The sequence below is a fragment of the Zeus faber genome, assembly GCF_960531495.2.
Source record: "Zeus faber genome assembly, chromosome: 4".
NCBI lineage: Eukaryota > Metazoa > Chordata > Actinopteri > Zeiformes > Zeidae > Zeus > Zeus faber.
The window spans coordinates 6,896,875-6,912,385 of NC_137191.1; the positions used below are offsets into that span (position 1 = coordinate 6,896,875).

The 15,511-nt window shown below is 52.0% G+C and overlaps 1 protein-coding gene across 1 annotated transcript in view; it reads right to left on the reverse strand.

Annotated features, from left to right (window-relative positions):
- Positions 1 to 15,511, reverse strand: part of sh3pxd2aa (SH3 and PX domains 2Aa) — a gene marked incomplete at its 5' end in the record, with an annotated part of 99,584 nt that overhangs the window by 7,382 nt on the left and 76,691 nt on the right. Inside the window, 2 exons of the mRNA XM_079999852.1 lie at positions 5,330 to 5,413; positions 7,773 to 7,886. Of these exons, the coding sequence (XP_079855978.1) occupies positions 5,330 to 5,413; positions 7,773 to 7,886 (198 nt within the window). The remainder of the gene's footprint in view (positions 1 to 5,329; positions 5,414 to 7,772; positions 7,887 to 15,511) is intronic.

Sequence of the window (15,511 nt, forward strand, 5' to 3'; positions counted from 1 at the left end):
ACCACGCTCCGCCGTCAGAGCAGTGTTTCGAGTAAAGCAGCTCGCCGCTCCGTCACCACGCTCCGCCGTCAGAGCAGTGTTTCGAGTAAAGCAGCTCGCCGCTCCGTCACCACGCTCCGCCGTCAGAGCAGTGTTTCGAGTAAAGCAGCTCGCCGCTCCGTCACCACGCTCCGCCGTCAGAGCAGTGTTTCGACTAAAGCAGCTCGCCGCTCCGTCACCACGCTCCGTCATCACGCCCCGTCACGACGCTCCGCCGTCAGAGCAGTGTTTCAAGTAAAGCAGCTCGCCGCTCTGTCACCATGCTCCGTCACCACGCTCCGCCGTCGGAGCAGTGTTTAGAGTAAAGCAGCTCGCCGCTCCCTCACCACGCTCCATCACGACGCTCCGTCACGACCCTCCGCCGTCAGAGCAGTGTTTAGAGTAAAGCAGCTCGCCGCTCCGTCACCACGCTCCATCACCACGCTCCGTCACCACGCTCCGTCACCACCTTCTGTCACGACGCTCCACCGTCGGAGCAGTGTTTAGAGTAACGGGAAGGCGACCTGTACGGCCACGTCCGACACCTTTATCACCCGTCCTCCCTCGCGGAAAAACCTCCGCCGGGGTCGTCCGAGGCCGACCTCGGCTCTGTTGAGGCGGCGGCGGCGCTTTTCTCAAAGGCGCTGCAAGACAAACAAGGAGGGGAAACGGCCTCGCCGGCGGTCTCAGTCGCGGAGCGCTGCGTCGCTAATGACGGAGCCACAACACAATGGGACACATCACACGGAACAATCTGCTAATTATTATTCTGGTGCACGCTGCCACCATCTTTTTAAATCGTTGTTGCTGCTCCATAAGGAGGCCAAAAAATTCTCGAGGAATCAACAGGACCAGGTGATTGTTGGACTGTGGTTCTACCAGACCGTCGGGATTGGCCAAATCAACGGTGTAATGGGAGGACGTATCAGGGTCTGTACAAGATGCGTCCGTACGGCATCTAATTCACATTCAAAAATGAAAGTCAAATTCCACCGGGCCGCGCTCCGTCTTTGGCTTTCAGACGCACACGATTCACAGACTGCAGCTCCAGAGCACCTCGAGAATAACCACAGCGGAACTACTGCTCCATGTTTCCGAGCAAAACGACGGCAAAACCAAAACACGGAGGAGAGGTCTGTGGATTTTTGGGAAGAGAGATCACTGTTAAACGCCGGATGTGAACGGCTGCAGAGACACTGGGTTGAGTTGAGCTGGATGAGGAAATGATGTGACCAGGGGTGGGCGGGACATAAGAAAGATGAATCAGGAGAAGAGGCGTGTCTGCATGTGGGTGTGTGTGTGTGTGTGTGTGTGTGTGTGTGTGTGTACTGACGCATGTGTTTGATTTCATTATTCAGGGTAAGATGAGAGCGCGGGGACTCCCACGCCTCTCCCGCCTGTCGTTCCAGGGCTGCTAAGGTCAAAAAACGCGGAACGTCTGGCTCCAGCAACTTCTTATGAACTCTCTTGACTTCCCATTTCTTTTCCACGGTCCGGGTCCTCCTGAACCCAACCCAAAATTTGCACGAGGCCGAGGACGTGGGCGGGTGACCGGGCTGACCGGCAGCACCCCGGACCCCCAGAAGGCATTGCGAAAGACAATGAACCAAAAGAGGGAAACCTGAAGAAGAAGAACCACAGAACCAAAAATCTCTGCATTTTACCACGCCAGTCACGCCGAGGAGACGGCGGAGAGGGGTGACTGGGTGGCCACCGGCAACAAGTACTAATCGGATCAGGAACCTGCTGTAAAACGAGCGCTCCCTCCGGGAGGACGGGCTCCAGAACAACAGGGCGGGAGAGAGTCATCTGTCAAGCCTCAGAATGTATGTCTCCGCCCTGCCACGAACACATGAGCTCATCTCCCAGTCAGGAGACGATCGACACCCTCCGGAGGGGTCAGGCCTCCGGTGACCTGGCCCGGCGGATTATGCGGGGTTTATGCGTCCGCATACACTCGCGGGGCGGCATGGACGCCGCGTCTGCCGCCATGTGCTCCCGGGGGGGGCGGGGGGTTCACGGCTGGACAGCTCTTTACTTAATGAGGCGTCGCTCATTGAGTTAAAAGTCAATACTGCGCATCCGGCGCGACAGGCGCGGGGGATCGCGGGCCTGTTTTCTACCGTCTATACGGTGAATGACACGAATTCTAAACGGCCCCCCTTTTTCTTTCTTTCTTTCTTTTTTTTCGCTCTCCTCCTCAAACCGCTTCTCAAAAGGCTGCGGGAACCCGGGGACACCCCACCCCGCCGGGCGGCCGCGGCCATCTGACGGGGGAACGCACAACATCTTATCGCAAGGCGCGCCAGACGGGGGGGGGGGACAACGGCGGAGGTGGAAAGAGCGAAATCGGGCTCGTGACGGCAACGCGTGAACCGGGTTTGCCTTCATCGACGCGGCTACGGGAGGAGAGGCTGCTGGACGGAGACGCGAGTAATAACTGGGAAAAACAACGTTTCCGTACCACGGGTCCCGGCGGCCGCGAGCGGCGGCGGCCTTCACGGCGGGATTATCTTTGGCGGTGGAAAGAGAAGGGGACCACGGCTCGAGAAGCAGTTAACTCGTACGCAGCTCGTCCAGAAAGAAGGTCCGCCGGCAGAAACCGCTCTCCTTTCTGCTTTCTGAAGCCCTCCCCGACCCGTGTGCGACGCGACTCTTTTTATTCTTTTTCCCCCCCCGTCGATAAAATGTCTCAGCCACCGAGCGCAGCCCCGGGGGAATAAATCATCCGGGGCGGAGGAGCTGGGGGGGGGGGGAACCTGACACCGATAGGCCGCTCACAGCAGCTCGCTAATTGAACTCCTGTCTCTCGGCAGAAACACCTCGGCGCAGACCCGTAGACGATCGGGATACGGGTTCTCCTCATGCGTTCATTTATATTTCATCCAAAACCATCCCGAGTGACATTTCGCATTGCGCTTTCAATTAAGTCGACCTTGACAACAACCAGACGGTTCCCGCAGCATATACTCATCGATCGTAAGGACGAGTTACTTTAAGCCTTAGAAGACATCCGGCGTCCGCGCCAGGCACGCTTCTGGAGAACCAGGCACCGATCTGACTATGGCTACGTGCGTTCAATACGCAGAGACAAAAAAACACGACAAAACAATATATAAAGGCAACGCCAGCGTGCAAGGCGCAGGGCGCAAGTTCGGAGTGTGAAATAGAAATAAACCAGCGCCGGGTGATATCAGAGCAGGAGAACACGGACTCCATCACTCCAGCCTCGCCCGGCGTGGGTCGAGCAAACACTCGCTAAGCCCGTGGTAGTACATTGGCTCGCGCCGCGGGCGGGCAGGCGACGGGGGTTTGCGTGCCCCAGCTCCAGTCCGGGCGTCACATTACCGACGGACTCGGAGCCAATAGTGCGCTTCCCCCGAGTGGGAGGTTGATGATCATCTCTGAAAAGCGGACTCTGGACGTCCCCTCGCTTCGCACTGAGCTCCCAGACGCTTCTCAGAGCAACCCGGCGTCCCACGGAGGGATAACAGGATTTCAATAAAATATGGACCCACAGTACAGTATGCATGAAGCCCCCTCCCTTGCAGCTAATCCCCCGGAGAGACTGTTTTTTTTTTTTTTGTTAGTTTTTTTTTTCCCTGGAAATAAACACGGCTTCTTAGTCAACTTGTGAAACGGGGATTACAAAACAAACAGGGGTCGGATTGTTGACTTTGCAAACGCGCGTCCTGAGTCACGGACGCGGTAGAAAGCACACGCCCCGTCCGGGAAGCCTCCTCTGATTGATCACTCATTCATGCCGCCGCTCCTCCGCGTCAGGCCGCCCGAGTCCGGTTTCATTACGACGACGGGAAAGGAGGGCAGGCTTCAGACGGGCTGCGCCGGGGTTTCCGAGAGCATCTGTTGGAAGCTCCGGGTAAGGCGGGCTCTAGACGGGCGACTTGACGACTGGAAATCAGGAGAAGAAAGCGACGACCCGCCTCCCGGGCGGAGGCGGGGGAGGCGGGGGTGGCGGTGGCGGTGGCGGTGGCGGGGACGCGGCTCCGACGTTTTTTTTAGACTTAGGCGCCGCTTCCGTGCCTCCAAAAAACGAGAAAAAAAAAACAACAGTTTCCCTCCTGCTAATCTCAGTGTGCGAGAACGCTTTCACATCCTCTGTTTTAGCGTTTCCCAAAGACTTGCTTCCAAAATGTGTGACTCATTAAAATCGAACAGATTCTAAAACAATGGGGAACTGGAGCGACAACCCCTCTGGTGCAATATCCTTTTGTGGCGCATGTACTTTCAGGCGCGATTAAAGCCTGCGTGAAGTGGGAAGCGTCGAGTAATAACACACAACACCGTCTGAATGCAGAGAGATGACTATTTAAGTTGCTCGGCATTAGGCGGCCCTTCCACGTAGCTGCTATCTTCATTCCAAACAATTCATGTCATTTCAAGCGAGAGCTTTCGGTTTGGCAAAAATTGACGCAGCTTTTACATGACCAAATAGAGCAAGTAAATAATTAAACAAGGCTTAAACTTGGCTCCGGTTGACAGAGAAGACAGAGGCTACGTCAGCGGCTGCATTTCATAGACATGTTGCTGGAACCCATGCAAACCACAGTCCTTTATTGGTCATCTGCGACCATGTTTTTTTCATGTTTAAAAACATAAAAAAGAGATGAGCACTAAAATATTTACAGTTGTTCCTGTGATGTATTCACATACAGTAGGACGTGACTTTCCATTGGCAGTAGTTTAAAGAATTTTTTTATTCATATTTCTTTACTTGCAATTCCCTCGATTTTACTGCAGAAAAAAAACACATTAAAGTTAACAAATTGCATCGCAAGTTTTGAGAAAAGCCGCCGCAAAAGTATTTCTGGTCGCGACAACCACATCCCAACTCCATGAAATCCTGCAGCGACTCAGCGGGTGTGGTGGAATTTTAACCCTTGTCGTCGTGACGGGGGAAGGACACTCATCATGGATGTGAATTAACTTATTTACCATGAGGCAGGTGTGTGGTGTATGAGCATGAAAGGGTGATATGGAGAACTTGGTGTGTGTGTGTGTGTGTGTGTGTGTGTGTGTGTGTGTGTGTGTGTGTGTGTGTGTGTGTCTGTGTATATGTATGTATGTCTGTGTGTGTGTGTGTGTGTGTGTATATGAGTATGTGTGTGTACGAGTATGTGTGTGTGTGTGTGTGTGTGTGTGTGTGTGTGTGTGTGTGTGTGTGTCTGTGTGTAGGTTTGTATGTCTGTGTGTGTGTTTGTGTGTGTGTGCATGCGCGCGTGTGTGTGTGTGTGTGTGTGTGTCTGCTGCAGTTGTGTGTTTGGGGTTTTTTTTCGTTGCCCGTGTTCACCTCTGCTCTGCTGTCGGTTGACTATGCCCCCCAGAGTCCAGCGGCGGTCCAGCCTCTTCAGGTGGGCCTTGCGTCTTTTAGTAACTGATGAGGATGAGGGTCAACATAAAGGGAGGGAGGGGGAGGGGAGGTAAAAAAGCATGAATTAGCAAACTGAACAAAGGAAGTACCGCCTTTGTTAGTAATAAGGCGCAAAATATTCCACGGACAGGCAGCAAATAATAACATGTTAATTATTCTGGTATTGTAAATACTTGGGCGGGACATTTGACGTTACAATTAAAGTCAATATAACTGGCTGAATAAGATGGCTGTTGGGTTAAATCAAAGCTTCAGCAGCGTGATAAGTCATTTATAGGATGACGAGGGGAGACGAGACGGATCCCCCGACCGGCAGCGAGTCTCCGAGCTCATATTGCTTCTCATCAAAAAATAATACAGTGTTTCCCATCTCCTTCGCTCCTTCACACACGGCTGTCAAAAGCAATAAGGAGACGGATTAAAAAAAAAAAAAAAAAAACGTGTGACGTGGGAACCCTGATTCAGGCCGACTCCGAAAAGGCTCCGTGCCCCTGTGTTTCCACGTCGGTATGAAGACAGCGCCTCCTCCTTTACCTCAGGAGAAGCTTTTCCTAACCGAGTCACAGAGTGGTCTGACTCAGTGGTCTGGAACTCCTTGTGCGTCGTGTCGTGTCGTCTCCCCCTCCCCTCCCCCCTCCCCCGTGGCGTGGCTGATAAATGGGCCCTTGCATGTGGTTATGTTTACCATTTCCTGCCTTGCGATGTCATTGTCCTCTCTTAATTCAATCTCCGAAGCTACGTAAAGCACAGGGACAGTAATGGGAGACATCCTTCTCCCTCGTCTTCCAGTATCGCCGCCCTCCCTCCCTTCCTTGGTTCCGCTTGGCATCGCTCCCTGCCACTCGGCCCGTCCCACCACCGCCACCCCCCCCCCCCACCCCCCGCCTCTCCAAGCCCTCCGCCGCCCCACTACCGTTGACCTCCTAATTGAAATATCAGTTTAGCATACGGCAAGAAGGGAAATGTTATTTCAGGGTAATTTTCGGAGGGCCGGCCCCGCATCCGTCAGTTCCTGTCGAGCGAGTTGGGCTGTCGCTGGAATTAGGTTACACAGCGCGCGGAAGGTAATGAGAGGCTGGAGACGGCAGGGGAGTGGGAGGGGTGGTGGAGGGTGGCGGAGGGTGGTGGAGATCAGAGACGGCGTGCCATGATGTCTGCAAACACCAAGACACTGAGCTTTATGGGAAAAAATGGGAGATTCTGACAGGGGAATGGGGTAAAGGCGAAAGTGTGTGTACGCGGGCTGTGTGTGTGTGTGTGCGTGCGTGCGCAGGTGCTTGCGTGCGTGCGCACTGCTCACATTTTGGTGTGCGGACTCGCACACGAGTGATGGAAGAGGAAAACGAGGCTGCCGGTAATGAGCATATATCTGGCAGGCGGAAAGCGAGCGCGTCCCCATCAACATAACAATGGAATTGAATCGGGCAGAGCGTCGCAGCAGCCCGTTAGTTCACCTGCGGGGGCTGCGAGACACCACCCAAGTTTGTGTCTCCCTGTCTGAGCGTCGGCGGGAATGCTCGCGGAGGATTAGGAAAAGCCAGAAGATGGGGGTTACTGGAGCTGCACGAGAACTACCAGCAGTATGGCATTCTGTGTGTGTGTGTATGTGCGTGTGTGTGTGTGTGTGACATGACACAGTGCCATAGGCGTGATCTCATGAGAAATAGTGGATTTTAACTAGATAGCCCAGCGGCGTTTCCCCTACACACTCAACCATTACGCCACGTCTGTTTCCATGGCAGAATGTAAAACACTGTGCATAACGTGTGTGTGTGTGTGTGTGTGTGTGTGTGTGTGTGTGTGTGTGTGTGTGCGTTAAAACGTTCGTTTTTTGGCAGGAGTTTACACTCAGTGAAGCTGAGACGGTGGTGTGTGTTTGCTTTTGAACAATACATCAATCCCCTCGGTCCGTTGAGAGGGAGCGGGGCTCACGGCGCTGCCGTGAAGCGCCGCATCCAAATCATCGCAGACCAGTCAAACTAACGCAGACCAGTCAAACCAACGCAGACCAGTCAAACTAACGCAGACCAGTCAAACCAAGGCAGACCAGTCAAACTAACGCAGACCAGTCAAACTAACGCAGACCAGACGGAAGAGGTCGTGACGAAAACGAGCCTCCCCGCCTGGCTTTCTGGCTTTTAGGGTTTCACTGTTCAGCGTCTCAGCATGTGAGAAGAGCGCAGACCGGGCCAGCGCAACATCTCCGGCGTCTGATGAAATCGGAGGCCCCGCTCATACCAGACATTTTTTTTTTTTTTTTTTTTGGCAGTGGTGAGTCACGCGGCCGGCGATAACGTTACTGGGTTTCTTCGGTTCTGTAAATGTGGGTGCGTTTGACGAAACCCCTTAGATGCGCACGAACCTTCTCCGGTCCTGGAGGTCCCCAGATCCAAATCGTCTCTGGTTCCATTCTGGGAGTCCAGGTACGTGGCCGGCACCCAACCCTGCTCCTCCACCGTGCTCACAAACCACCAACCTGGAGGAGGGAGAGATGGAGAGAGGGGGAGAGATAGAAAGAGAGGCTTTTAAGATTCCTTTATTTGCAGTAAGTCATGTCACAACAGCAGAGAGAGAGAGAGAGAGAGAGAGAGAGAGAGAGAGAGAGAGAGAGAGAAAGCGAGAGTGAGATTTTTTTTTTGATTTTTAAAGCATCCTTATTTTAACATTGAGAGCGAGAGAGAGAGAGAGAGAGAGAGAGAGAGTAAGTAAGTAAAAATTTATTTATATAGCACCTTTCCAACAACAAATGCAACTCAAAGTGCTGTACAACAGCGCATTAGAAGGTAAAAGATTAGAGAGAGAGCGGGAGAGAGCAAGAGAGAGAGAGAGAGCGAGAGAGAGAGACTTTTAAGATTCCTTTATTTGCAGTAAGTCATGTCACAGCAGCAGCAGAGAGAGAGAGAGAGAGAGAGAGAGAGAGAGAGAGATTGAGAGAGAGAGAAAGAGAGCAAGAGAGAGAGAGAGAGAGAGAGAGAGAGAGAGAGAGATGGTGAGAGAGGGAGAGAGCAAGAGAGAGAGCGAGTGAGCGTGTTTTGCTTGGATTCAAAGCTCGCTGACACCGCCAGAAGACGCACGCCCCCGACAACATAAACGGCGTCACCGTGTTTCTCCAGCCTTTAACTACGGCACGATTCACCGCAGACACGCAGGGGCTGGGGCGGCTGCTTCAGCATAGATCATTGCCTTCAATTTAGTGGGTGATAACACCGGCGGATCTGAGGTGGAGCAGCCGGGGGATGGGGCTTTTTACCTCCAAGGAAATGGGGTCTGTCGAGTCTGAACCAGAACCGAGTGCAGGACGAGAGAGCGGGACGCCAGCGAGAGAGGAAAGAAAAGGCACTGAAAAAAAAACAAAAAAAAAAACGGTCGCATGGCCACCGTGCGCTTGACCCTCGACTGTTTTAAAGACCTTTTGACAGCTTCTTCCTTTCTCCACCCTGCTTGCCCACCACTGGACAAGCAGGCCGCTGACGCACCATGATGTCCGTTATGTTGTGCTACTATTTGTACTGCTGCTGTCTTGGCTCCATGGGAGGACCCTTGATCACATCCTCAATCCGACAGGAAGTGATCGATCGGGTTTAATTCCACCGAATAAACGGTGTCTCCACCGCACCGGGCGGCAGGGAGCGTGGTCGGACTGGTGGTGGAGTACGGTTTAATCCCATGACTAACAACCTTCAGGCCGGCTGAAGCGCCCTTAAGCAACGCGTTGGATCAGGCAGACTGCCCCCCCCCCCCCCCCCCCCCGCCGCTCTGAAATCTCTGCTGGGTTGCTCAAGCCTGAAGACATTTTCCCCCGTGGGTCAGAAGAAAGAAATGTTTTTCCGATGACATCACCGTTAGTGTTGCCCCCGGTTAAGGCGGCGCTTGCTTTGCCCCGACTCGACTCTGACGGGGCAGGTCACGGGGAGATGGCGCCCCCGTCGACGCCGCTCTGCGTCCGACACGCCGAGCGGAGTGCGGGAAAACACCCCAGCCCCGGCACTCGCCTGAATAACAACTGGAGGAAAAGCGGCCGCATCGATCGCATTCCGACGTCCGGCCGGCGTCGTCGTCGTTCGGATGCGGAGGGAGTCGGGCAAGGTTTGGAAGGCGCCCGAGACCCGACGCGGCCCCTCCCCACCGTACTACACTGTAAAAATAAAAGGGCCGTCGTCGCCCGTTCGCGAGCCGCCGGGGCCTGCGACTGAAACGCTGCCGGAGAGCGACGGCCGTAAAAGGGGCGAAAAGAGGCGTCAGAGGTGGTGGTGGTGGTGGTGGTGGTGGTGGTGGGGGTGGGGGGGGGACGCGCGCGGCTACACGTGGCAGCGGCTGCCCAGTGCGACCGGCTCTCACGGCACCAGCCGCTGGAGAGCTCCAATGGAACATTTGCGGTTTACGACCTCTGACTCATTTGGCAATCACAGCCGTGGTGGCTGTTAGAGAAAGGGGGGCGGGGGCGGGGGAAGGGAATATTGATAATTGGGTGGATCGGAGTGGGCGTCGCTTTCGGTCGCAGAAGAATGTTTCTCCATGTAGGATGATGTCAAAGCTCCCCTCGCCACACATCGCGGCTATTTCGGGGACCGGGGAGAGGGCGCGAGAGCTGTGAAGGCTGGAACATGAGCCAGGAAGGCCGAAATGGAAACAGAAAAAGAAGAGAAAAAAAAAAAAGAAAAAGCGAATTCTTTCTCCACGACTACGCTGACATTACGGCCCCTGGCTTAAAGCCGGGGCCGCATTACGTGATTTTTTTTTCTTTATGATAAAAAGATGGGGCGTCGCACACGTAACGACTGACATTTGCTGATTTTCAGTCTCTTCTGTCTTTGAGGAGCACGAATCTCAAGATGGAGAACAGACGGACGTCGTACTGGTGGTACTCCAGCACTGGCCAGAATGAATCTTCCAGCGAGAGGAAAAAATATCTCGCGATATTTTATTTTTTTTTTTACCCCAAAACAAACATGGATGGCGTTCAGCTCGCCGCTGTGGCGGTTGGTGGGCGGAGGCCGCAGCGCCGACATTATCCACTAATTAGACCCTCATGAGTCTCCGCGATTGCACAAGTCGCTGCTTTCAGATGTCCACACTTGCTGTTGTGAAAATTGCCTTTGGGATTTGAGGCTTTCACGCACACACACTGAAGGATTTTGGAAAAACTAGCCCCAATAAAGTCAAATTGTTTTCGGATATAACTCTCCCATATGACTTCGCTACACGCACTGCCTTTTCATAGCCGTCATGTTTATTATTGTTTTACATCATTTTCAGCGATCAGTTATCCCTCAAGAAACATTTTGCCTTATGAACAATATTGTTTTTCCTCACTTGGTCCTGTTTACCAGCCAAATAACACATGCTTAACAGCCCGGAATTGTTTAAAAATCATAGTGATAAGAAAGTGAAATTCCGATGCGGTTGAGAGTCCCAATGGGTGGGGCGAAAAAACCTTTGGAGGCATGGAGGTGTTTAGTTTTGAACCTATGGTCCAATTTTCATCTTCTATCTTATTCAAAGGGCCAATCTACACCGATGCGCAGGCCAGGTTTGGCCCCGGGGCCGCCAGTTCAACGGGCCTGATCTACACCAATCCAAGATACCGACAACCCAAAAAGACGCCCCGACCAGGCGGCGCCAAGTTAAATGACGAGCAGAGGAAGAGACGACGCGGGGAAGCGCTCGGCCGAGGAGCTTTACCGGCCCCACGGCACCGGGGTCCAGGGGCCTCCCTGCATCCACATCCAGTAAACACACCGAGGCCCCTACCACCCTCGGCGTGGCGGCGCAGGGAGTGGCGCCTGGGTCAAACCAACATGCCAACAGGTAGACACACAAGAACATGAGCCAAAGAGGGACAAACATAAGCCTTACAGTGCAGTCTGGCACTTACTGACCCCGGCCCCCAACACGGGTGAAATAGTGTCTCAATTAAACCTACCTCCTCTGACTGTTCTAACCCAGCCACCTAACGGCGCGCGCACGCACGCACGCACGCACGCACGCACGCACGCACGCACGCACGCACGCACACACACAGAAAATGAAATAGTGTGTGTGTGTGTGTTCCCTAGCCGCGCTGTGGGTCCAGCCTTGGCAGACAACACAGGGGCTATTTCAAGCCGGGGCACAGTAGCTGTAGTGTAGTCACTCGCGTCCTCGAAAGCCTCAAAGTCAGCGCAGCGTCCTGAAGACGCACCGCGTGCGCTGCCCGCTGCTTTCTGGCTCCTGTGCACGCGTGGACCGACAGCAGTTCAGAGTCGTTTGAGCCTTTAAGATTCAATTTGGAACATGTGAGTTAACGGCTAGATTAGGGCCGTCACAATCATTACATCAACCCGTCGCAAATTATTTGAGCAGATTGCACTTTTTTTTTTTGTCACATTTATTCCACAACCATTATGTTTTCCAGGCAAATTTCTGGGGGGTTTTAGAGCAATTTTAGAACTGTCGCAGTAAATAGAATGTGAATTCGGTGAAATTCCATCGGTTGGATTTGAGGAAAAATCCTTTCTATGTTCCAATATTCAATGCAAATAAATGGCCCGTCTGCAATAGGTACTGAATACATATATTAATACGCCGGTAAAAGTTTGACTTTATCCGGAATGGACAAAAACAAAACGAGTAGACAAAAATTTCCTGAAGGTGCCAGCCCTGGGAGATATTGGTTCTCAGATCAGAGGCGCGAGTTTGCGTGCAGGGCGGCCGGGTTGAGCGTAAAATTGGAAGTGACACCGCGGCATTTACACGGCGCTCATTAAATATTAAGCCGCGGCGCCGGTGCTTTGATGGGTCCGACGCGCCACACTGCGAGGACCGCGACGCTCAGTATTATCTGTCAAAATAACGGGAGCATCAAGGGGGTCCCACACAGCCAACACAGCTAAATAATTTGATCCGTCCTCCGAGCCAGGAACCTGGAGCCGCCGCCCCAACCGCATTTGTCCGCGCGGGAAGGAGCGGAACGAGGACCATCAACCTCTTTATACTCAACATTGCCAAAAAAAATAAAAAAATCTACAAAAGCAGGCAAAGAAAAATATAACTTTCTTTGGACAAAAGTGACAAACGCTGAATGACATAATGTAACGTAACCGAGACATTGTGTAGCTGTCTCAACACTACTGTGCTGTGTATGGAAAAAAAAGTGCATTTGGCTGAACCCTCTCCCCAAAAAAATGATGCACTAATAAAACACGCTTGGTTTGAGTCGACCCAAACTCAACACCCCACAGACATTTCTGAGCAAACTACATCTGTGTGGCTGCTAAAGGTTACGGAATGGTTATTGCAGTTTAAGTCAACACCGTCTATATGTTCGAGCAACTTGGAGACGGCAACATGATCTTGCGATATGGGGGTCCCCGGACCCGGCGTTGACAAACCCTGCCGCCGGGTCCCTCATGACCAGTGGCTTTCAGTTGAAGACGAGGACGAGCCTGCAGAAGTGAAGAAATAAATTGACCAAAAAACATCAACAGACTCAAGAGGACACTTCGCGACGACGCTGCAACATCACGGGTAGGGCGCGGTTGAACTCTGCCCCCGCGGCATGCGGTTGCAGACACGGGTGGGGTTTGCAAGCTGGGAGCCTGCACACAGCAGTGATAGGAACAGCCTATGGGGGCCGTACGAGGCACATGAGGGGTTTTTACGGCCTGATTAGGGAGAGGAGAGCCAGATCCACCCGCTTCCGGAGGTACCGCCGCTGCTCTGATGTGCGGCGGAGAAGAAGATGCATCCATCACCCGCGCTGACGGAGGCTGGTGGATGTTTGCCTAGTCAGCTCCGAGTTCCAAATAGAACACTGTAGGAAGCAGGAGCAGATTTTGTGTGTGTGTGTGTGTGTGTGTGTGTGTGTGTGTGTGTGTGTGTGTGTGTGTGTGTGTGTGTGTGTGAGTGAGTGTGTGTGTGTGTGTCTGTGTGAGTGTGTGTGTGTGTGTGTGTGTGTGTGTGTGTGTGTGTGTGTGTGTGTGTGTGTGTGTGTGAGAAATGAAGACAGACACTCGGAGAGGTGGGGAGAAGGTTTCTGTCAAAGTATCTTGGGATGAACTCATCTCCATTAACTGGGAGCTGCCCATTAGCAGGCACCGAGGGGCATTACGCCTCGCAAAAACTTTACAAAAAAGGCTGGCAGCTCCTTCCCTGCTGTCTCCCCTGTACACACGAACGCGCGCACACACACACACACACACACACACACACACACACACACACACACACACACACACACACAGCTAGACGCTCCATCATCTGCCCAGTGTGTGGTAATGTTTTAACAGGACTCAACAGTTGCCCTATGAGTGCGCGTTCACACCAATCGATTTCCTGCCAACATCAGGCACCTGTTTTACATAGAATCCACCGGGAAGCGTCTGAGCATCTTGCGGCCGCTCGTGAAGAAAAAAATAAATAAATAAAAAAGCTGCCTCCGCCTACTTGTTTGGCAAAGCGGGGCGCTTTTAAAAAGTCCAAATTTTACAGCTACCACAACAACAAAGAGTCTGTTGTCATGGATACAACGTGTGTGTCACATGGGAACCTTTTTTCCCCCCACATCGGCATAGAAAGTGCCGGAGGGCGGTGCGGTCGGCACAAGGGGCCGGAGCCCCTTCTACTCTGGGGACATGGGGGCCGGTAGAAGACGAGAAATGGCAAGCGGAAAGACAATCGCACCACCCCCGGAATGTGCGCTCACGCACCCTTTTTGATCGAGCAGAATAATGCAGCTCAAATACTGCAGCCAGGATTGGCGTCGAAAGGAGAAATATCTTGGCAGTGGATGACAACAGATTGGGGTTGAAAATTAAAGTTTCACTGAAAAAACAAAAAAAAAACATTTGGCATTGAGGAACTTTAATGAGAGAACAGCGGCCTGGAGAGCTTCAGGAAACTTAGCACTACAGAGTAAACATGCTGGGGAGGTCCTCCAGGCACCAAATTCATTATCATTTTTTATTTTTATTTTTTTAACTCTGTGCTTAAATGGAATCAGGTTATGAAAAACTCCCTTTTTCAGTGCTTGTGCACGTACATTTGGGTCTCTGACGGGCCTACTCACACACACGCTGTGAAATAAGACAACGCGGTCAGTTGGTTGTGGCGTCCCAGAAAACATGTGATTCAACAAGCCGTTCGGATTCGTGTCCCCTTCCTACATCACAATGTGACACATTAGAATTAGAACCGCCCTCCCATCTGTGTCACTCCACCCACGGCTGGAGAATAACCAGCGCCGCCGGGAACCGCTCTGTTGGCTTCACAGACCAGCACAAATTTTTAAAGGAAACAGGAATTAATACCAACTGTCCGTGACAAAACTGCAGAGGGAAATAAATCTGTATAAATAGTATAAATAAATCTGTTGTGTGTTTCTTTTTCTAAAACAAAAAACAAAAAAGGTATGTTGGAGGTTGACTGTAGTCTTCACCGTGCGAAAACAGAGTGTTTTTATTGTAGAAGTATTTATTTTATTTTATTTTCCGAAGTTTCCTAATAGAATGAAACAAAAACAAAGCCCCGTGCAGTGTCCCTGTGATAGAAGCTTACAAAAATGCACAGGGATAACATTTCAATTAGGAATTATAAATAGGGGGAATCATAAATATATATTTTAATATGTGTAAATCATCCGTGTCCGGCCACGGAAGTGGGCACAGCTCCCCGTCCGTACCGATCACGGAGAGCTGTGCCCTGTTCATATTCACTTTGAACAGCTGAATCCGATTACACTGTTAAAATTCTCAGTCGGGCAGAGCCGCTGAAATTATTTATAATAATCGGGCACACACAAAAGAAATCCCCCGTATGGTTTAATGGACTGTCCCTCCCCCTCGCTCGCGGCGCCCAAAGCTGAAGTGATGAGCGTAGCAACTGAAAAGTTTCTCCAGAAGCCCTTGAACATAGTAGGTGATAATGATGATAACTAAACAATTATTATTGTGTTAATATTTCATACCCTCCTGTAACTTTCGCCAGAAAAAAAATTAAATACTATTGAAATAATATTGGTGGACTGATGAGGTGGAATTAGTGAAAGTTTACGTACTTTATAGAACGGAACACTACTACTCATGCTCAAGCCCCATTGGCTCACAGAACTAGGGGCCTGGCAGC